This window comes from Equus asinus, chromosome 15 (assembly GCF_041296235.1).
Source record: "Equus asinus isolate D_3611 breed Donkey chromosome 15, EquAss-T2T_v2, whole genome shotgun sequence".
Classification (NCBI taxonomy): domain Eukaryota; kingdom Metazoa; phylum Chordata; class Mammalia; order Perissodactyla; family Equidae; genus Equus; species Equus asinus.
The window spans coordinates 40,578,157-40,600,010 of record NC_091804.1 but is presented as its reverse complement, the minus strand read 5'-3'; the positions used below and the strand labels follow the sequence as shown (position 1 = coordinate 40,600,010).

At 51.0% G+C, this 21,854-nt stretch overlaps 1 protein-coding gene across 3 annotated transcripts in view; it reads left to right on the top strand.

Annotated features, from left to right (window-relative positions):
• Positions 1–20,203, top strand: part of ATP9A (ATPase phospholipid transporting 9A (putative)) — a 126,152-nt gene extending 105,949 nt beyond the window's left edge. For all 3 annotated transcript variants that reach the window (XM_044748742.2, XM_014832372.3, XM_070486138.1), the window contains exons 19-28: positions 946–1,044; positions 3,122–3,211; positions 3,321–3,465; positions 4,298–4,362; positions 6,931–7,086; positions 10,156–10,220; positions 11,641–11,749; positions 12,538–12,595; positions 14,209–14,412; positions 15,780–20,203. In XM_044748742.2, the coding sequence (XP_044604677.2) occupies positions 946–1,044; positions 3,122–3,211; positions 3,321–3,465; positions 4,298–4,362; positions 6,931–7,086; positions 10,156–10,220; positions 11,641–11,749; positions 12,538–12,595; positions 14,209–14,412; positions 15,780–15,916 (1,128 nt within the window). In that variant the 3' untranslated portion in view covers positions 15,917–20,203. The remainder of the gene's footprint in view (positions 1–945; positions 1,045–3,121; positions 3,212–3,320; positions 3,466–4,297; positions 4,363–6,930; positions 7,087–10,155; positions 10,221–11,640; positions 11,750–12,537; positions 12,596–14,208; positions 14,413–15,779) is intronic.
• The last annotated feature ends 1,651 nt before the right edge of the window (positions 20,204–21,854 follow it).

The following is a 21,854-nucleotide window of genomic DNA, read 5'->3' as shown; positions in this document are numbered from 1 at the left end:
AAAGGGGCCTGGTGCCTTCATCCTGCCCATCCCACTGTCTGGGTTCGAAGGCCGCCTCTGCTGCTTTGTGGCCCCGGGCCAGCGGCTGACCTCTCGGTGCTGCCGTTTCCTGCGTCTCAGAGTCGTTGTGGAGATAGAAGGCACTGATCGTGGGCAGCACTGGGAGGGCGCCTGGCACGGCGGACGCTCAGGAAACCTTATGATTTTCTCTCCCACACTTCCCGCTGCCAAGATGGGCTTTGTCTGATGGCCCTAGTGCCCCTCCCTGCTGGGAGCAAGGAGAACAAAGGGTTAATGGGTGAATGAGCAGAGCAGGGAGCGCCTGCCTTTGGGCTCCGAAGACCTGGATTCTGGGCCTGGTTGGGACAGGAGCTAGCTGTGTAGCTTTGGGGCAAGTCGCCTACCCTCTCTGAGCCCACAGCAGTGAAATGCAGAGCGGTCTGTTACGAGGTAAGGAAGACCCTGGCCTGTTTGCTGCCAGCATGTTATAGTTCGTGTTAACCCCCTCAGATTCCGCACGGGCATCCGACCACGCAGAAAGGCCGTATGTGACGTGACGGAGCAGTGTTTCCTGTAGGATACGGAAGTGACCCCTCATTCCTCCAGCCCTCCCCTTCTTTGAGAATATTTATTGCTTTGAGAAAAATTCCCAGAAGGAGGATGACGAGGTCAGAGGCTGAGCTTTGTGGTGTTCACTGAAGTGTGTGGCCAAACAGTTTTCTAAAAGGGTCACACCAGCTTTTGCTGCCACCAGCAATGGTCACTCAGGGTCCTGAAGCCCTTGAACTGGGGCGTTTCCGTGGTGTTTTGGGGACACCATGCGCCTCGAGGAGGTGGATGGAACGTGTCGAGTTCAGCTCAGTCTTCTGGGAAACTCAGCTGACACGGGTGACAGGGGCGGCCTCAGACACTAACGCAGGGACCTCTTTCATATTGTAATTCCAGGTTTGGATGCTGACGGGGGACAAGCTGGAGACAGCTACATGCACAGCGAAGAATGCACATCTGGTGACCAGAAACCAAGACATCCACGTGTTCCGGCTGGTAAAGAGTCCTCTGCTGTGGGGCCTTGGGAGCTGACGCTGCAGTTGGCCCTGTTACCTTATAGCCTTGAGTGGGCCCCTAAAGAGGGCAGGGGGACGCACAGTAACCACCCAGGGTGGGGGGCCTGTGTTGTATGTTTGCGTGGAAATCCTGAATGACCCAGGTGAGCTGAAGGGTTCCTTCCTGTGGTGGCTCAGGAGCGCCTCATTACAGCCCACGTTAACGCTGTGTTTTCCACCTGGGGGGGTCATGGTCCCTCTGAGAAGCTGAGGAAGGTTGGCCCTACCAGCGTGAAGGATGCAGATAAGCTTGTGCCCGGGAAATTGTAGGTACAAGTCTGGGAGCTCCCTGAACCTTCAAAGGCCTAGGCCTTGGATGAGAAATAAATTCCAGATCACAGATATCTGTCTGTCTGCCCTCCTGAAGGAAAGCCTTTAGGAGCCTTTGGAAGGAGGTATATTGGGCGGGCAAATGAGAAGCTTCCTGCCCTCGTGGCAAGTGCTTGACCGAAACTTGGGCGCTGCTCCAAGGCTCGAAGCCACAGGCTGTGATTGGCTTTCCTGACTTGGGCGGTAAGGCCCCTGGGTCCCCTCCGGGGCGGGATGCAGCAGCCCCACTTACCTGAAATCAGATCCACCCTACCAAACACCTGGAGGGCTCTAGATGTTCTGGGGGGTCTTCCCCCGGCCCCTGCCTTGGTCCGTAGCACGTAGAAGCTTCAGGAAATCCAGCAGGTTGGGAGTAGCGCCAACAGCATTGTGTCAAGGCAGATGCAGTCGATCCTCATTATTCACGAATTCTGTATCTGCGAATTTGTGCACTCACTAAAATTTATCTGTAACCTGAAAATCAGTACTCGAGGCGCTTTCGGGGTCATCTGTGGACGTGTGCAGATGGCTGGGAAATTTTCGTTGCCTGCCCTGCACATTCCCAGCTGAGGGCGGACGAGGCGAGGCGCTGCCTTCCGCTTCAGCTGCGACACTGTAGGCGAGCGTCCCTCTCACGGTCCACTTATGTCACCTGTTTTTGTGCTTTTTGTTAGCGATTTCACTGTTTAGAATGGCCCCCAGCACAGTGCTGAGGTGCTGGCCGCTGTCCCCAAGGGCAGGGAGCCCGGGATGCATCTTAGGGAGAAAACGCGCAAGAGATCAGCTTCCTTCCGGTGGAAGTTTCAGTGCTGTCGCCCGGGAGTTCAGTGTTAATGAGCCAACAGTAGATATTTTAAAAGATGCCTTTAAACAGAAGCACACGTGAAACAGTTTATGTGTTGGTCGATTGACAAAAATACTGTGCAGAGGCTCAGGAACCCAGCCCCCCTTTCCCCTGGGAGCAAAGGTTCAGCATTCACAGCAACTTCATAGCATATAATTATCACCAGTAGTGAGAATGGACTGTAGGTTCTAGAATTCAGAGGTTTCAAACCATGCCTGTGCTGGCCGCCTGTTTTTGTAAGTACAGTTTTATTTAGACACAGGCACGCTCATTTGTCACCTGTCGTCTGGGGCTGCTTTCATGCCACGCTGGCTGAGTGGAGTGGCTCCGACAGGGGCTGTGTGGTCCACAGAGCTGGCATGCTTCACATCTGGTCGTTACTAGAGAGGCTGGCTGCCCTGCTGGATGCCTGGCGTCCGCGGCCTGCCCCACAGCGTGCTCGCTGTGTGCCTCAGGCGGGCTGACCCGTCTGGCCGCGCCGTGGTCCCTCACGTGCAAAGGAGAGCTGCTTTCCTGATGTATCTCGCAGAGTCATCATGAGAACTAAGGGCGGAAATCCATGGAAAGTGCTTAGCACAGTACCTGGCCCCGCATGAAAGTGCGGTTGATTTTAGCTCCTGTCTTTGTTCCGTGGGTCACGGTGCCCTGGAGGAAATGCAGGGTGCTGTCTGGGCTACAGGCTCTCCTGATTCCCACAGAATCACAACGAGCAGGGTTTAATTTGGCTCTGGGTCTGGCGGCAGGGGAGGGGCAGGGGTCCTTGGCCGCGGTGGCCATTGTCTTGCCAGCAGCTCCAGGAAGCTGCTGTTTGTTGTTCTACCATCTTCAGGGAGCGAAGCTTCCTCCACCCTCTGTCCCCTTCCAGGTGACCAACCGTGGCGAGGCCCACCTCGAGCTGAACGCCTTCCGCAGGAAGCACGACTGCGCCCTGGTCATCTCTGGAGACTCCCTGGAGGTGGGCGCGGGGACCCCACCGGCTGCTCCTCCCGGGGGGGCGCGGGCCCCTTCCTGCCTCTGTGGGGGGCGCGACCTGGGCCGACCCCCGCCTCTGCCCGCTCCCCCAGGTCTGCCTCAAGTACTACGAGTACGAGTTCATGGAGCTGGCCTGCCAGTGCCCGGCCGTGGTCTGCTGCCGCTGCGCGCCCACCCAGAAGGCCCAGATCGTGCGGCTGCTGCAGGAGCGCACGGGCAAGCTCACCTGCGCGGTAGGTAGGTGGCCGCCCTGCCCCGCCCCTGCGCACCACTGCGGAAATGGATCCGTTTTCCGTAAGGAAGATCGGGTTCTGCTGCCGGGCTCCTCGGATCCCCCAGGCCACTTGACTCAGGTCATGATATTTTCCCCACGCACTTTGGCTCTCTTTTCGGTATGATTATGATTTTTAATATTTGCCGTTGAGAAAGAGCAGATAAGCGTGCCCGAGAGCTCCTCTCCGTTAGCTTGCACGTCCTTTGCTCCGGACACGGGACGCAGCGTTGCGGAGGAGTGAAGGCCGAGCGCGCTGCAGTTGGATCTGGGTTCCAAGCTCTGCTCGTTTTTACCAGCTGGGGGCCCACGGGGCTTCCTTCGCCCGTCTGAGCCTCAGTCTGCTCATTGGTAGAATGAGATCTTAACAGTGTTGTCCTCAGATGGTGCTTATGACCGTAGAAAGGGGCAGCATTCAAAAAGCGCTGGCTGCAGCACGCAGGGAAGGTCCAGTAAGGACAGTGTCAGTCATTGCCGATGATGTGACCGGCGCCCCACACCGCAGAGGCAGGCGTGCGGTGCTTGTAAACACCCGTGTGGCCTGGACAGGGTCTTCCTGCTGCTGCTCGGTGGCTGGGACCCTCGGCCAGCCACCTGGTCCGTCTGACTCTGATCTCCTTGGCCTGTAAATAGGAACCTGATTCCATGGGTTGTCAGAATGATTAAATGGAGCCGTGTGGAAAAGGCACTTAGTAAGCACTCCATGGAAGGCAAAAGCGTGTGATTAAAGCAAGCACAGACTGCGGGAGTCGTGCGTCTTGCCTCTCCCCAATTTCCCGGCTTTTGTGTGACCCGCAGGTGATGGAGGCAACGACGTCAGCATGATTCAGGAGTCGGACTGCGGAGTGGGCGTGGAGGGAAAGGTGAGCGCGTGAGGGGGGCCGAGGGCTGCCGGGTGCTTGGTGTTCAAGATCTAAGTTGCCGTGTCGTTGGGCTGGGAGCTGTTCCGCTCCTCTAGCTGGAGTTTCTTTTTCCCCGAATTTCTGGAAATTGTAGATTAGAATGCAAAGCATGACCTGTGTGTTATAATTACCTAGTATTGTTATGTGGAAGCCAGAGATCCATGTGACTGTATCTTAACAGACAAATGCTGATGTTTTGCTTGCCAACACCTAAATCAAAAAAACAAGTGTTTGCTGTATTCTTAGGATACACTGAATGCACTTAAGACTTTCGCATGAGAGCAGCGTTGTCAGTAAAAGCTTTAGTTGTCACACTGTGCGCTGATCTCTTGGGGATTATGGAGGAAGGTGACATGGTTTGCCCCTCACTGAAAGGTCTTGGCATCTGCAATTTTTAAAGTTTGTGTCTTATGACATAGTTTTTCTCTTTCCTTGTCCACTGTGTGCTTGCCTCTGATAGTTTACTCTGCTCTGATTTGTGACCTTTAAATGACTGTAGGCAGAAAGATTGAGCACCGAGTTTGTTAGTACTGTGTGTAAACTGAGAGTTCAGAGGTTCTGAGTGAGGGCCAGAGACGCTCCTCGTACGTTTTGTTCCATATCTTCATGAATTTGGCTAATCCATGAGCTTTTCTTTTTCCTTTTCCACCCCTTCTGGTTTTCTCATTCACATCTAGTTGACAGTTATTTGAAGTTGCAGAGTTAAATGATCCTTGAATATGGTATTATGTCTGAAATGTGTATAGATACCTTTAATGCAGGTTTTAAGAAGCACACTTGAGTTTAATAGATAGAATTTTTTACATATTTCTATGTGGAACTAAAACATTTAATGTTCTGTTGAAAATTATATTCTGTTCCTTTATTTTTGGAGTATAAAAGTAATAAGTGCTCACTATAAAAAATTAAAACAATTTAGAAATAAAGTGCATCCTTTCTTTTAGACAGCTGTGTCAGACTAGGAACATTGGTTATCCTTCCTGAATTTTGGTCTATGTGTATATTACTGGTTATGGGTATGAATATATTTGTTTTATTTACATATGTACAGCTACACACATATATCTTACTCGTTTATATATTATTTTCCTGCATAATTTAGAAATAAAAACATTAGACTATGCATTTTGTCATACAACTTGTTTAACTTGGTATGTATCTTCAATTTTTTCTATATCAGAACATGTAGATGTATTTTTTTTTTTTTTTTTTTTTTTGCTGAGGAAGATTTGCCCTGAACTAACATCTGTTACCAGTCTTCCTCCATTTTGTATGTGAGCCGCCACCACAGCATGGCCACTGAGGAGTGGTGTAGGTCCATGCCTGGGAACCGAACCTGGGCCACTGAAGTGGAGTGTGCCGAACTTAAACACCAGGCCACTAGGGCTGGCCCTAGATCTATCATTTTTTACTTTCCCTCTGTCTTTTTATGTTGAAAAATGTCACTCCTTCAGAAAAGTTGAACTAGAGCAATGAGCACCTATTTGCTCTTCACTTCACTTTACCAGTTGTTAACCTTTGCCACATTCTCTCTCGCGCTCTCTGAACCAGTTGACAGTAGGTTGCAGCTATACCGTGTTACCCTGAGTCCTTTGGCATGGATCTCTTAAGAACAAGGACATTCTCCTACATATGCAAAATAACGTTAGCACTCCCCCCAAATGTGACGTTGATACATAATGTGGAATACTCCAGTCCAATTTCCCCAATAGTCCTCAAAATGTCTTTATAGCTTTAAAGAAAATCTCCAGGAACTGATCAAGGCTCACCCATTGCATTTATTAGCATGTCTTCATGTCTCTTTAGTCTTCATTAATGTAGAACATTTTTCTCCATCTTTTTTTGTGTAAAGGGGTTGCTTTTCATGACATCGATATTTTCAGAGCGTTCAGAGCAGTTGTAGAATGTTCCACGACTTCAGTGGGTCAGACTGATTGCATTCAGGTTCTGTGTTTGGTGTGAGCAGCGCACAAGGGCACTCGTGTCTTCCTGTTGCATGTCATCAGGGGCCCTGACGTCTGTCTGTCCCGTCAGTGGCATCCATCGTGCACCTTTTAAAATTAGAAAATTCCATTATATGGCCGAGCTATAAGTTATTGCCACTTCTATAAATGTGCAAAACTGTGTGTTCAGAAATGCTCCCTTTCATATTATTAAGTAGTTTCAGGTTTTCCTCCCGTTTGTGTTTAACTCTTGAGGGACTGGATGTTACGAAAAGCCTGCCTTTGAATGGCTCTTTGCCTCTGATACACATTATGGGTTGGGCCTCGCCCCTGAGACTTAAGACTAGATTCATTTGCCCTCCAAATTATAACTATCTGTGATTCAGAATGGTTTTTATTTAAATAAATTCCTCTTTTTAAATCAAATTTAGACTGGACCACCAACCATGCAGGGCTTGAAACCAAAGAGTCTCTCTATTGAAGTTCTTCAAAGGCCTCCTTCCAGAGTCTTGCTTTTTCAATTAGAAACAGCGGGCTTCCTTGACCTCTTGCGCTTCTGACGGTGCCCGATTTCATTGGCTTTCAGGAGGGAAAACAGGCTTCTCTGGCGGCAGACTTCTCCATCACTCAATTCAAGCACCTTGGCCGCCTGCTCATGGTGCACGGCCGAAACAGCTACAAGCGCTCGGCCGCCCTCAGCCAGTTCGTGATCCACAGGAGCCTCTGCATCAGCACCATGCAGGTGGGTGGGCGGCCGGAGCCTCCACACAGGTGCACCCGGCCGGCACGGCAAAAGCCTGGGGAGTGGAGGATGCTTTGGGGCTGTGGCCCCCACCTGGCCAGTTAAATCCCCACCTGGCCACATTCCAGCTGCCAGACCTCAGGTGGCCCCAGGTCCCTCCTCTGGTGGGTGGGATGGCCGTTCTTACTGTGTGGCGTGGACATGAGCATCAGCAGTGGCACCTGTCCAGCGCTCGGCACAAAGTGGGTGTAGTACAAATGACGAAGTTATTAGAATTGAGGGTGAGTTGTTCTAATTGGTTCACCAGAGGGAGAGATGCAGAGTTAAATGCCGAATGTCAGCTCCGGCCCTCAGTCTTCCGCGTGCAGAGGCGGGGGCCGGCAGAGCGCCGCCGCAAAAGGAGAGTAACTGACTTCTCTGGAGTGCTTCCTCCACCCCAGGCGTTGGGCCAAGTGTTCACAGTGCAGGGTCTCGTGCAGTCCTCACGATAAACAGGCTGCACCCATTTTACAGATGGGGAGGCTGAGAAATCCGTGCAGTGTCTCTGGGGGATTTAGTCTACGCAGGCAGGGGGACCCCAAAGCCTGCGCTCTTAATCAGGGCCTCCTTCTCGAGTGCCCTCATCCAGGGGCCCGTGCTGCCTCCACTTGGGGGGGTGCTGGGGGGCAGCGAAGCTCGTGGTGCAGAGGCGGTCTCAGCATCCCGGTTCTGCCTCCCAGCGCAGCCCGGCTGGGAGCCGAGCTTGGTTATCCCCACTGTCCATCCTCCCGGGGAGTAGCAGCTTGCTTTTTTCACGCAAGGATTCCAGAGTGTCTAAGGTATTCTCCTACTCGTCTCTCACTGACTCCTTCAGAATCTGTCATCGGGCTGCGGCAGTTAAGCGCGTCCTCAGAAGGAGGTCATGGGGAGGGAGGGGAATCATTTTAGGTGCTGAAAAGCTATGACGGATTTTCTTCCTGGGGCGTTTAGATGAAAAGACCCCCAGTGAAGTGGTGAGAACATGGGGATGTTGTATCTTGGAACCCGCGTCTCTTTCTGACCACACTGCTGAGTATCAGTGAGACCTTGAGCAAGTCACCTGCCACTCTAGACGTCAGTTTCCCCACCTGTGAAATGGGGGTGATGGGGCCTGCCTTGGCCCTCGGACAGGGCTGCTTTGAAAAGCAGGGCATCCTGTAAGGCAGCAAGTGCCAAAGCATCCTTACCATTATTAAGAAAAACGGAACAGGATAATGTCTAGACAGAAGGTGACATTTAATTCGCAGGAAGGGTGTTTGATCATCCACGAAAGGCGTCCTGCCTTTCACAGTGAGTTGCGTGGGGCTGCTGCGTGTGCGTGAGCATCCACCCTCCGCTGGCCTCCTCTGGGCCTTTTTGTGGTGACGTTGTGTTTCCAGTACCTATCGCATCTGTGAGCGCAGGAAACTTAAAGTGATTTTCATCAACATGGTCTAAACGCGGACGGCTGGCGGGATGGCTCATCAGGCCACATCTGTACCTTTAATTTCTGTTGGCTCATCAATGGAACTGCGTGGTGCTGTGGTTTCAATCATTGGGAGATTAATCAGCTCGTCCCTGGGCGTATACACGAAAGCTGGCCTGGATGAGCTGACTTCTGCAGTGCCCGTATGTTCCCGTTCACATCGATTCAGAAAAAAAATTCCTGGATGAAGAAGTGTCCTTTGTGCTGGAAAAGCAGCCTTAGGCCCGTCCACTGTGCTGAAAGGGGGCGGCTGAGAGCAGGTCCTGCGTGGAGTTCCACCTCAACCGCGATGCCTGTGACAGAGAAGGACGCAGTGTTTTTATTCTCCCCAAAGTGCTCTTGCCAGGTGTGCTGTGTGGGCAGCCGGGCCCTTTTCGGGAAAGAGGCTCCTGGCGTGCATCTGCAAAACCGAACACCAGATTCTTGATGCTTTTACAACCGTCCTTCCCGTGCGGCCGCGCAACCTGGGTGAGGGGTCATTTGCAAGGTGACTTTCACCTTCAATTCTGAAATCGTGGCCAGGGTGCAGCCGGGGCTGCCTGTGCCTGTGGCCCTGGGTGGCACCTGCGTCCTGAGATCTGTACCAGGCGAACCCTGGAAGCGGGGACGTCCCTGGCTGGGTGCTGTTCCTGCTCACTAGGCTGGCTCCGCGTCTCTCCTGTGCAGTTGTTAAAAAGCCTTCAGGCGCGGTTGTCCTTGGCCTCCCTTTGTTTTTCCTGTAATAGAAATGAGCGTCTTGAGGCCGCTTTCCTTCTTTCGGCCTGGAGGTGTCTAGAGAAGGAAGGAAGAGAGCATCAAGCCTGATTTTATCTCTCCCGCCTATTTTTCACTACCAGTAGCAAATAGTTTCCAAATCAGGAAGCAGACATTTCGATAAGGGTTTGTAAATATCTTTATTGCTTTTGTCTAATTGCAAAAGCACCAGGTTATGGGCTCTTTGTAAGAATTTCCAAAAATAGCAAGAGTGTAATGTGAACGGGAGGCCTTCTCTGCAGTCCCTGCCTCCGGGTGACTGGTGTCCATCCCCCAGCGGAGGATGGTGTCCATATCGCTTTGCACACGTGTGCGCTTGATGAGCGGTTGTGCACCCGGAGAGGCGGTGGTTCTGAGCCACCGGGAGTGTGGGCTCTGGAGAGAGCTGGCCCTGAGTCCCGCCGTGCCGTTCACCTGCTCAGTTTCTCCTCCTGCAAAATGCAGGCGATATTAAAACTTGATCTCATGCGTTGTTCTGGTGATTCACTGAGATCATACACAAAGTATTCCTGGGTCCACCTTGCATAACTTAATAAATGTTTGCAAAGGGGACTCTGGAGCTAAATCACCTGGGTATGACTCCTGGCTCTGTCAATGAGCTGTGTGATCTTGGGCAAGTCACTTAACGTCTCTGTGCCTTACTTTCCTCTTCTGTAAAATGAGGACGATGCTAACATTACCTACTTCATAGAGTTGGTGTAAGGATTAAATGACCTAATACATTTACAGCACCTGTAATGGTGCTGGGGTGAAACCAGAGCTAGGTAAGTGTTGGGGGTTACTTTTATTATATGTCACGATTTTCATAACATCTTCCTTTCTTCTTGGCGCAGGCTGTCTTTTCCTCTGTGTTTTACTTCGCCTCCGTTCCTCTCTATCAAGGATTCCTCATCATTGGGTAAGAAAATCCAGGCAAGGCGTTAATTTTTAATGAAACCTCATTAAAATGCCACAAAAGAGAGAAGAAGCATTGTGTGAAGACCCTTCAGTCCCCACGTCAGCCGCCTTGGACACCGGCCCCAGCGGAGGCAGGCCCAGCAGTGCAGTTTAGAACCTTCTGGAATTAACACGTTTTTGAACTGGCGAGCCCTTAACCAGGTGGAGGAAGTAGGGTCCACTCTGTGTGGCCCGTGGCGCTGGGCCGCTGGGCGCTGGTGATGGAGTGCTCGCTCGCGAGGGTCCAAGGTGATGGGCTGACGGGCAGTAAAGACAAGAGTGAAGGTTCCAGGCCCAGCAATTTCACTGGGTCTTAGGAGAAGTGAAAGAGGGGATCTGCAGGGTTCCGCCTGCTGCAGGGACCCCAGTAGGACCTCCCGCTGTCGGGCCTCGAGGTGGGCCAGTGCCCTGCTCTCTTGGGGGGCGCACCTAATACAGCTTGACCGCTGCGTGCCGCTGACCTGCGAGGATGTCACGGGGACATCTGCAGCTGTCCGCCCACCCCCATGCCCTTTGACCTTGTCAGCCAGGGCACCCAGTCTTTGCTTACCCAGGTGGGTGGAGTTTGGCTACCATGTGCTTTGATGGAGATGCTCGCAGAGCACACAGCTGGTTGCAGAGAGGCAGGAAGCAGAGAAAAGCCGGCTGTCCCAGGGGAGAGTCTTCCCGAGTATGCCTTCCATCCTTTCATGCTTTGCACGTTCAGCCTGAGAGGAGGCGCTGGAATTCTGCCTGCTTCTCATTGGAAAAATGGACTGTCTTTTGTTAGGTCTTGGATGAGTGAAAGAATGTGCCAGAATATAGCCAGAGGTTCCCTGAGCCGCCCTCCAGGTGGCCTTCCATGCTCTGGCCCCTCTTCCCTCTCGGCTTGCATCTCCTCATCTCACACCCTCACCCACTCAACCCCAGCCACACTGGCCACCTTGCCGTTCTTCAAACAGGACAGACGCACTTGCACCCCGGGGCCTTTGCACTCGCTGTTTCCTCTGCCTGGGATGCTCTTCCTTCTGCTCTTGGTGTGGCTGTCCCCTCCCCTCACCGGGGTGGGTATGCAAATGTCACGTCCCTTGGCCACCTTCTCTAAAACTGCACCACCCCCGTGTCTATTCCCCCTTCCCATTATATTTTCCTCCTTGACACTTACCTCCGACACACGGTACAGTATCCTGAATTTGTTTATCGACTCACTGACTAACACGAAGGCTCCCTGAGGGCAGACATTCCTGTCTGCTCCTCGTCTTGAATCTCAGTGCTTACAGCCCGCCCTGGTGCATCAGTGGACAGCTGCTGAATGATGGATGGAAGGTGGGCTCCAGAGGCTGGCGGAGCACGTTGCTCACGTTCCACGGCGGGGTCTCATCCGGGGTTGCCTTCTCGCCTAGGTACTCCACCATCTACACCATGTTTCCCGTATTTTCTCTGGTCCTGGACAAAGACGTGAAGTCGGAAGTGGCCATGCTGTACCCCGAGCTCTACAAGGATCTCCTCAAGGTTCGCCAGCTCCCTTCTCCTGGCCCCGCCGCCGTCTGTGTCACAGACGCTCCATGTCTGATAGGATCGCACTTGATCTGGTGGCTTTGGGCAGGAAGGCGTGGGAGTTTATTTTTTTTCTTAAAAAAGTAATATATACACATGTAAAGAATATTATAACCGTACAGTAATGTATGAACTGAAAACAAACTAACGACTTTTTAAAAAGCCGCTGACAGTTAGTTTTTGCAGCTGCAACTTGTGTCTGTGCCTAGAAATGTTCTTGTGTACGCTTCTAAAAAATGTGTGTGTGTGTAATTTCATTTCTTTGTCCTCAAGGAGTTTTTATGAAAGGACAGAGTTATTCCTATCTAATTCTCTTTAAAAGGCGTAATTTCTCAAATGTATTCAGATATGTGTAAGCAGCCGTTTTTTTTGGTTTTTTTTTTGCTGGAGAAGATTCGCCCTGAGCTAACATCTGTTGCCAATCTTCCTCTTATTTTTTTTCCCCTCCCCAAAGCCCCAGTACATAGTTGTAAGTCCTTCTGGTTCTTCTATGTGAGCTGCTGGCACAGCATGGCAACAGACAGATAGGTAGTATGGTTCTGCGACCGGGAACCAAACCTGGGCTGCCGAAGTAGTGAGAGCACCGAACCTTCACCACCAGGCCATCAGGGCTGGCTCATAAGCCTCTTTTTTTATGCAGACAGGCAGGTTGCCTTGTCCGGCTGCTGGAAGATTAGCGTGAAGGCAGCCGGCACACCAGGTGAGCCACGCGTGGTAACCTGCTCTTTCTCTCTCTCCTTTAGGGACGGCCGTTGTCCTACAAGACATTCTTAATATGGGTTTTGATTAGCATCTATCAAGGTAAGGAAGGGGAGGCCACCTGTTGTGCTCTGGCGTTGACCCAAGGGTCAGCTTGACTGTAGGTCACGAAGACAAGAAGCTGGAGACCCTGCGAGGCGTGTTCCAAGGGCGGGAGCACCCAGCGCCGTGGGGCCACACGCTGAATGAGATGAGGTCAGAGAGGAGTTTAGCACTGATCAAAACCTGTGTTTGAGCTGTTGTGACAACAGGCAGTTGCTTTCTGGAATGTTCTGACACCTCTCCTGAGGTCAAGTTGCAGTTTTTGAAAAGCGTATTTACCTCAGTGGCCTCTGGGAAGGTCCCTCAGACTGCAGAGGCTTTGTGAGGCACTGATGGGGGCACGGGAAGAGAACGTCAGATCCTCTGTATTTATTTTTTCTTCACTCCTTTTAGCATTTCTGCTTTTATGTATGTTTTATAATGCACATGATATATTTGCAGGTCCCGATGTCTCTCTGTGTCTGCACAGGCACACGTGTATAATTTACAAACACGCATTGTGTATCAGGGGCTCCTTCTTAGTGTTTCTTACTGTTGAGATGGGCCATCAAAAGGTTAAAGGCTGTTCCCTTTGTTGGCAGGAGGCTAAATTCTCACTAAAAACTTCCAGGGGGTCTTTTTGAGCAGTGTAACGTATCTGGTTAAAGGAAGGAGATCCCGCCGGAAGTTCCTAGCCAGCTGTGGCGCTGCATTCCTCCCCCTCCAGCCGCAACCCTCGTAGGATAGGCGGGCGCTTGAGGAGTTGGTGGGTTTAGGGTCTCCTGGCCCCGCTTTTAAGTAATCTGCTCCTGCTGCTAGTATTTTCGATCAACGAGAGGCATTCTCCATCCAGTTCCTGCCGTGCCAGATGACAGTGGACTCGTCTGTACCCGCCCCAGCCGTCCTCTCTCTGCTCAGTCGAGGCGCGTAATTCTTTGAGTGGCTCCCTTGGCTCCCTGTATCATTTTGTGTGTGTGGCAAAAAACACATAACAAAATTTACCATCTTAACCGTTTTTAAGTATACAGCTCAGTAGCGCTCAGCATGCTCACGTCGCTGTGAGACGGATCTCTGGAACTCTTTCATCTTGCAAACTGAAACTGCAGCCATGCCATGAGCTCCTCTTTCCCTAGCCCCGCACCCTGGCAACCACCAGGCTGCTTTGTGACTATGAATTTGATCGCTTTAGGTGCCTTCCTCTATAAGTGGACTCATATAGTATTTGTCTTTTTGTGACTGACTGTCTGTATCATTTTAAATAATATATTTAAATTTCTATTTCTTGTTCCACCTGCTCCCGGTGGTTACTTTTTCTCTCAGTTTCTCTTCCTTTTTTCCTCTTTCCCTCTCCCCCCCACCCCGCAGTTAGAGACTCTTTGTTCTATAAGGTCAAAAGAGAAGGTAGGAAAAACTAGAATGGGACACCTCTCTTTAAAACATGCATAAAGTACCACTTGTTAACCTCATTTAACAAGTGGCACCTTTCACGTCTAAATGGAAAAAACAAAAAAGGAGTGAACGAGGGCCCACAGAGTGCACCTTGGGTGGGGAGTGTGGGCGGTGTCGCTCCCAGCGGAGAGGGCTGCATGGGGGCCGCGGGCCCCTGCCCACCCGGCTGCCCTCTGCCTTCCCAGGGAGCACCATCATGTACGGGGCGCTGCTGCTGTTTGAGTCGGAATTCGTGCACATTGTGGCGATTTCCTTCACGTCGCTCATCCTCACCGAGCTGCTGATGGTGGCCCTGACCATCCAGACCTGGCACTGGCTCATGACCGTGGCCGAGCTGCTCAGCCTGGCCTGCTACATTGCCTCCCTGGTGTTCCTGCACGAATTCATCGGTAAGACCCCCTGCCTTTAAAGCCCGTCCATCAGGTCCAGAGCTCTCAGCAGCTGGGAAGGAAGGCAGCTTCCCCAGCCCGCACGAGGGGCGTTTGTGAGTCAGCCGCCTGGACCTGAGGCTGTCGGGCGCCATCCAGTAGATCCGCTTTTGAAACCACCCCGTGCTAACTGGCTTAGAAGGCGATTCATTTGCTTCAGCAAGGACCCTGGGGGGTTTCTCCAGGGAGCCGGCCCCTGTGCTGGACTCCGTGCCACTGTGGGGGTGTCAGGTATCCAGGTCCTGCTCACAGATGATGATAGTCCCGCAGGACTTTTCATGATCATTCAGTTGAGGAATTCTGCCTTTCCCTGAAAGCATCTTTGATGATGTCTCTTACTTATCAGCAGATGCTCCTTAAGAAGGTTTTGGAAAAGATAAGAGGACTGTGATCTTTTTGAAAAGTGAAGTTTTAGGACAGTTTCGCACTTGTCCCCAAAGTCTCTCAGAGTGGGTTTTTTGAGCACCTACTATGTGCTTGATGGCTGAGGCCTGGGGGGTCACAGAGGCTCAGCAGACATGAGCTCTGCCGTCGGGAAGCTGCGGTCGGTCTCCTTAGACGTGGACCAGCCACAGAGCTGGGCGAGCAGCACATGCTGGGCCCTTGGTCTGGCTCTTAGTAGGTACTTTATCAGGGCTGGCTGCATTTTCCCCATCCTGTGCTCAGGAAGTGGGGAAGGTGTGACTGTGGCATCTGCTCTATGTACTGTTTAAAACCACAAGCTGTCGCACCTCTCTCACAAAAACCTCGTAACTGCAGGGTTTACTGTCCTGCAGCAGAAAAGCGAGCGCTCCTGTCCTGGGGTCAGAGCCCCTGAGGTTAGGCTGTTTCTGACAAGGGGGTCTCAGCCCGCATTGCACGACCCTCAGATCCGTCTCCTGGCTTTGTGTGACCATCATGGAGAGAGAGAGAAAGTTCCTGGGAAGCAGAAACATGTGTTCACGTGTCACTTTCTGCTGTCCAGTGGCCGGGTTTAGGAAGACGAACTCCACCTGTCAGGTTCCAAATCAAAAACACCAGGAAGAGTTTTCTTTTTCCCATAGTTTTCTTTCCTTAGTTGTTGAAAATAGCTTTTCACTGAATACGGGAAGCTCCAGAAACAGGTCAGAGAGGAGGAGGGAGCGAGGGCAGTGGAGCTGACCGCCCTCCTGTGTTCTTAGCCCAGAGCACATCCCCTTGGGATAGAGGAAAGAAGCCAATGCTGGCAGCCCGGGCGCGGGTGACGTGAGACAGCGTGCCCTTTGAAGGCTGTGGCGGCTGTTTCTGGACTGCACGTGGCGTCTGGAACACTGCCCCGCTCATCACACTGTCTTCTGGTTTGCTTGCAGATGTGTACTTCATTGCCACGTTGTCCTTCTTGTGGAAAGTCTCTGTTATCACGCTGGTCAGCTGCCTCCCACTCTACGTCCTCAAGTACCTGCGAAGACGGTTCTCCCCTCCCAGCTACTCCAAGCTCACGTCGTAGGCGGTACGCTCGCTGGAGGGGACCCCGGTCTCTGTGCTTTCCTGATGGACAAGTTCAAGTTCGACTTGTATTAACCGCCCCCTGTGGATTTTGCAGTAATTGCTAACATGTGCAGTTTTGACCCAAAGGGGCTCTGCGCGTCCGTGGAGTCCTGACACCGAATAAACCAGAGGGAGGTTGCTCAAGGCTGCCTCTCGGGCCTGTGTGAACCCTTGGTGATTCCCGTCGGAGTGAATGTGACTGTGTTGAGACTGATGGCTTGGCCTAGAGGGTTCCGTATGGGTCACCGTGCAAACTTCCTATGACTTGAATTTCATTGTCCTGTGATGATAATTTCTGTCTAGGTGAAGATTGTAGAAGGGTTATGTTTTTATTTTTTTTGAACAATCTGAATGTGTGTGTGTACTCTTTACATCTTTCTTGCTCTTAAAAACTGGTTTCAGAGAAATGTAAAGCTCTTGGTGTAGGTTTGGGGGAAAAGACAGTGACATTTGGTAAAAAGTTACGTGAACAGCAGCCTCAATGTGGAAATGCTAGATATCCTCTCTCAGGCAGCCCTGCTCATCGAAGCTGCCCCGGGCTCCGAGGATTACAGAAAGCAGTTGGGGGCGGGGGAGCGGGCCGTAAATCCGTGTGTTACCCTGTGTCTGGTTGAGCATCTGCAGCGCTGGAGTTCACGTCACCTGCCGCCTTGTAACAGAATTTCAAAGGTGTGCTCGGACCTGATGATGATTAGAAAGCCTGTGGCTCTCTGATGACACCCTCGGAAATTTCCAGCAGAGTTGTTCTGGCAGGAAACGTGCCGCTGAGCGGCCCCCGAATGCATCACCAGTGAGATGAGAGACTCCACTAATTCTTTAGACGACGTGGCACATGTGGCTCTAACGCTCCGAGTCCGAAGTGGAAAGGTCAGCAATGGCGCTCTTTACTTCCGCAGAAATCTGTTCTCTGTTAGGAGGAATTATTGAGGACGAAATGACAAAGGCAGAGGCATCTTAGCGCATTGCCGCTCATTGGTGGCAGCTTTGAGCAAGGAGCCGGGTGGGAGGAGGCCCGGGCGTCAGCTTTGGGGTCTGGGCTCCCTCCTGCCTGCGGATTTCAAGGAGAACTTGCTGAAAGGCAGCCGGTCGTGGAGATGCCTCCCCCACCGGGAGGGAGTGCATGCGTGTGTGTTTCTTCTAAAGCCGTGGCCTCTCGTTTCAGAGGAAGAAGGGAGTTTGCAAGCACTGGACGTGGCAGGGCAAGGCATTCTTGGGTTTTCCAGTCACTTCGTGCAGCGGCCACATATGCGTGCCAGAAGGCTCCCGTGGGTAGATCTTCAAGAGCTGACTGTGTCTGTATCTTAGATTTGCGATTAATCCTTTATGAGTACAAACCCTTCAGCCTGATTCTTCGTGTGCTTCAGAGATGTCCGTTCCAGCCTGGTTGCCGCCCGCTGCTCCGAGAGAGTCGGGGACACGAGGAGCAGACGGTCCCTTGCCTTGGGAGCACTCTTGATATGCTCAGAGATTTATGTTGCCCTTTTAAAACTTTACAGAATGACAGTAATTTGCAGGCTCTGGTAAACTGGCTATTGACATCACTTCTGTTTTGTTTTAAGATTCTGCAATTTTGCAGGAATTCCCCGTTTCTTCCAGCCATTTCTGCCATACAGAAAACGTCGACAGAAAACCAATGTTTGTTGAACGACTGGTTCTTTAGGACTCTGGGGTCTTTGTGCGAGACTTTTGTAAAGGGAAGCGCTCTCACCTCTTCACCCTGAGGACTGATGTCATTTCAAACGGGGAGGGGGAGAAAGTTGTGCTCGGTGCTTTTGCGCCCCAGTCTGTCTTCTTGGAAGTCAGCCTGTAAAAGTGGAAGACCAAAGGTGATTCCACTCTGAGGTGGCAAACCCTGAGCCCGGCCTTGTTCACAGCCAGGAGACGGCTCCTGCACGGAGGTCTGGTGGAATCCTTGTTGGGAAATTGTACGTTTCCAGGAGATACAGGGGATGAATCTGGTCTCTTTGGTCCTCCCCTTAATTCCCAGGTGATGGAGGCGTGTGAGTTGCCTTTTAAAGTCAACACCTAAGATGCTGCTTGAGCTCTCGCAGGGAGAAAGGTTCTCAGAGGGGCGGAAGAAGCCATGCCTGCCAGTCGAAGGGGCTCGTCAGTGCCGTCAGCAAACCTTGTCCCGTTGTCTCCATCACACTTTGGCGGAGGCCTTCAAGGGCAAGAGGACCAAAAGGCACGTGGAGACCACCACGTAGAAGCCCCCGTCAGTGGACAGCCTGCTCACACCGCCCGCTGGGGTCCTCGAGGGTCTAGAAATGAACACGCCTGCTTCTGAAACTCTGGACGGCCCGAGAGCAGGAGCATCCAGTGGGTTGAGAGCCCACCATCCTGACTGTGCTCAGACTGTGATCTCGGCAGAGACCCAGGGCCACGCGGGCGCTTCCCGGGATGTCTGAGTTGTGAGGAGAGGGCAAAGAAATGAATTAAAGACCCGAGCTATTTTCCAGGAAAGCCCTGAGTTCATGAACCTTCCACGCAAGGATTCCGTTGACCTTGTTCTGGGTTCACCGATCTGGAAAGAACTTAGCTCTGTCGACACCTTCCCCTGGCCTTGAAACTCCGTGGGACCAGGGTCCCCAACAGCCCATTTAATTTGAAGTCAGAGGCCCCATGGTACACAGTCAGCACTGTTTAAACCCTTTTCCTTAAAGATTACGACTCCTCCTGTCCTCCGACAACACTAGGTATTTCTGTCAGAGTCAGCACTTTTATTCTTTTATGGTTATTTTTATGCTGTCTTTTGATGATGGTTGTGTGTGCGTGGGGAGAGTGGGATCTGTCTGGTTTCTCTTTTTTCGCTTCCTTCCTTCCTTCCTTTCTGTAAGAAAATGACCGGACAAGCTTCTCCGTCTTCATTAATCTCTTATATCCGACAGCTTTGATTCGAATTTTGCGAGCATGCACGTGGGTGTCGCCTATGGTGCTAGGTGGGGCTGGCTGAGCCGACAGGGCTGCCTGGGGCAGGGGACTGTGCCGCAGGGCTGCGAGGGGGGCGTCCCAGGGAGCATCCTGACATTGGCGTGGACCACCTGTTTACAGCCCCCTGGGGCCAGGAGGCCGAGAGCTGGGACTCCTCCCACTTTGAGCATTATTATATCCAGATCCTGACTCGCTTCCCTTTTTGTAGCAGTGTATTAAATGCCGCCGTCTGCTTGCCCTTTCCCCAGTATGTTTTCTGCTGAAAATTTAGCTTATACTGACAACACTTTTGAATGTATTTTGGGTTTTGTGCTCATTGAAAATTGACACGATCCTGCCTGTTTTTCTTCCTCTAGACTTTTGTTTTTATCCTTTGTTTTGTTTTTACGGGGGTGGGGACGGGAACGCCTTCACGCCTTTATGGGGCAGCATTTTAAATCTTTGCCAAAATTGCAGGTGGGACCTGTGTGTTCCTCAGCTCCATCCTATTTAAGGCAAACACCTGTCAGCCATTTTTATCTTTGACCTTTTTTGTGTGTTTGAAATGTGTGTGTGTGAGGGTATGATGTCATCTCAAGTTTTTTGAAGAGATATTTGGTTTTCATTGCATTAAAATCCTATCACTCCTGGCTTTGTTTTCTTTAAAAAATATACCAGGAGCTTTGTAAATACGACAGATTTTATTTCTCCCCCCCCTTTTAATGTAAAGCTTTTTGTCATTTATATGCGCTTCTTAGGAAATATTTCCATTAATTATGTCCAGTTCATCCTGGAAAAAATATGTATTATGTTTCTGAAGGGAATTGAAAAGCATACCACTGTGTGAGCGATGCTGACACCTTGAGTCCCGTAGCATCTTCGCATGCGGAAGTCGCGTCGCCTACCTGTGGGTCTGTCTCCCCATCCCAGCGTGGTTGGAGGCACCGGCTGTTAATGTCGCTGGGCGATGTCAGTAAATACTGGGTTTGTGGGGGGCATGTTGGGGGCGTGGTATTTGCAAAAAAATCGTGGCTAATTTGTTACTTTGTTGCACTGGGGCTGACTGTAAACCCATCCAGGCTTCCATGACTTCCTCGTTAGTGGATCTCTTTCTATGTCATCCTCGCTGCAAATGTTCCCCAGGCCAGCGCGTTTTGATTAGAGGAAAGCTGTGGTGCAGTATGCTTTAATTTAGCAGGAATTCCCAGATGATTTAAATTCTCGATCCTGTGATGACACACATGTGATCCCGCGTGTTTCTGAGTGGTTCTCCTTTCATTGTCTGCCAGCCTGCGCCGTCGCTGTTGCCCAATAAAGCTTGTGTGCTTTATGCCTTCGGGGGTCATTTTAATTTGTGCAGGAACATGAATTCTGGTGTCAAAATGAGGGCTTTTTATTAGAATGCTCCTATTTTGTGTGGATCTCATGGCACATAAAATGTAAATAGCTTTTCCTCCAGTTAAAAAAATTTGATTTCAGCAAAAAAAAAAAAAATCCATGCATTATTTATTATTCTGTACCGTTGTCTATTCCAGACATGTCAGAATTTCAAAAAGTGATTGGTATAAATAGAAAAAAACATGAAAAACATTTTATGATTCACATTTTATTTATACACCATCCTTGATCACTTTGGATACTTTTTCTTTTCATCAAGTGGTGGAAGATTTAGGAGTGCAGCCACTTAAGTTTTAGGCAAAAGAGCTTTTTAAGCTGTCGTGTAGGAAGCAGAGGACACTTCGTTTTAGTTACTTAATCCAGTGACTCTCAACCGGGGGTGATTTTGTCCCCCAGGGGACATGTGGCCGTGTCTGCTGTCATTTTGGGGTTGCCACAACTGGGGTGGGGGACACGACTCTGCTGGCGTCTAATGAGGACAGCCCCGCGAGGCTGCAGGACAGCCTGCAACACACAGGACAGCACTCACAACAAAGGATCATCCAGCCCCAAAGTCAAAATGTCGAGGTTGAGAAACCCTAATAGAATCTGCACGTGTTGCTTTTACCGTTTGTAAGAGTCTGTCTCCATTTCCGAAAGAGCCCAGCAGTCCGAACTCCTGTCGCAGAAAGCCAGTTACGCATCCAACTGGCCAGATGTTTTAATTAGTAGCCACTGATTCCCTCTCCCTGGCTTTCAATGGAGAGGCGATTCTCAGTTTATCGATTAAGAAGTGAATTGTAAATTAGCTGTGTCTCCATCAACAGGGGCTGCCCTGGGCAGGTCGGGGACGTGCTCTCAGCTCTGGGGATTGGGTTCAAGAGCCGCTGATGAACAGCACGTTTCCTTAAACACGTGCTATCGGTGTCGGGTCTGACCGCTGCCTGCTGTGAGGTCCCAGGACCGCGCAGTTGCTCCTCCGTTCCGCCGCTGGGGGGGGCTGGGGGATTGGAAGACGCTCCTGTTTCCTGTTTTCAAGAATCAGGCAGCCCGAGCACATTCAGCCGGTTTCAAGTCCTTCAGAATTTATTTCATGGCCAACGGCTCCGTTAGAAACAGACATTTCTTTTTATGTTGTTGACCAGACTGTTTTGCAGGACTTGAAAAAAAAATGGTGGGGGGGCATGGAGATGAATATTTATTTGATCTTGGGTATTTGCATTTTTGAATAATTGGCCGCTGGGAAGGCTGGCCCTGCTCACTGTTCAGACTAATAAGGTTTTGAGACTAAATGTTCCAACACCCCAAGTACTTCAGCTGTTTTTGTTATGAAACTTTTCAGGGTGACACGAAACCCTGCGGTATTTGTGAGGAGATCTATAAATGATGGATTTGCTCACCTCAAAATAGAACTGATGTCGCTCCACACTTTCCAGAGCTGGGAGCACAGTAACAGGATTCATTCAGAACTCGCTAATTTCCGACTTTAAATGGGTTACATAACAGGACGGCCCCGCCCTCGCGCCTCTGAAAACTGCCCATGAAGTGATGGTGAAATGTATCATTAAAAGCTAGAAATAGCTTTGCTAAACTCTGGGAAAAAGATGAGG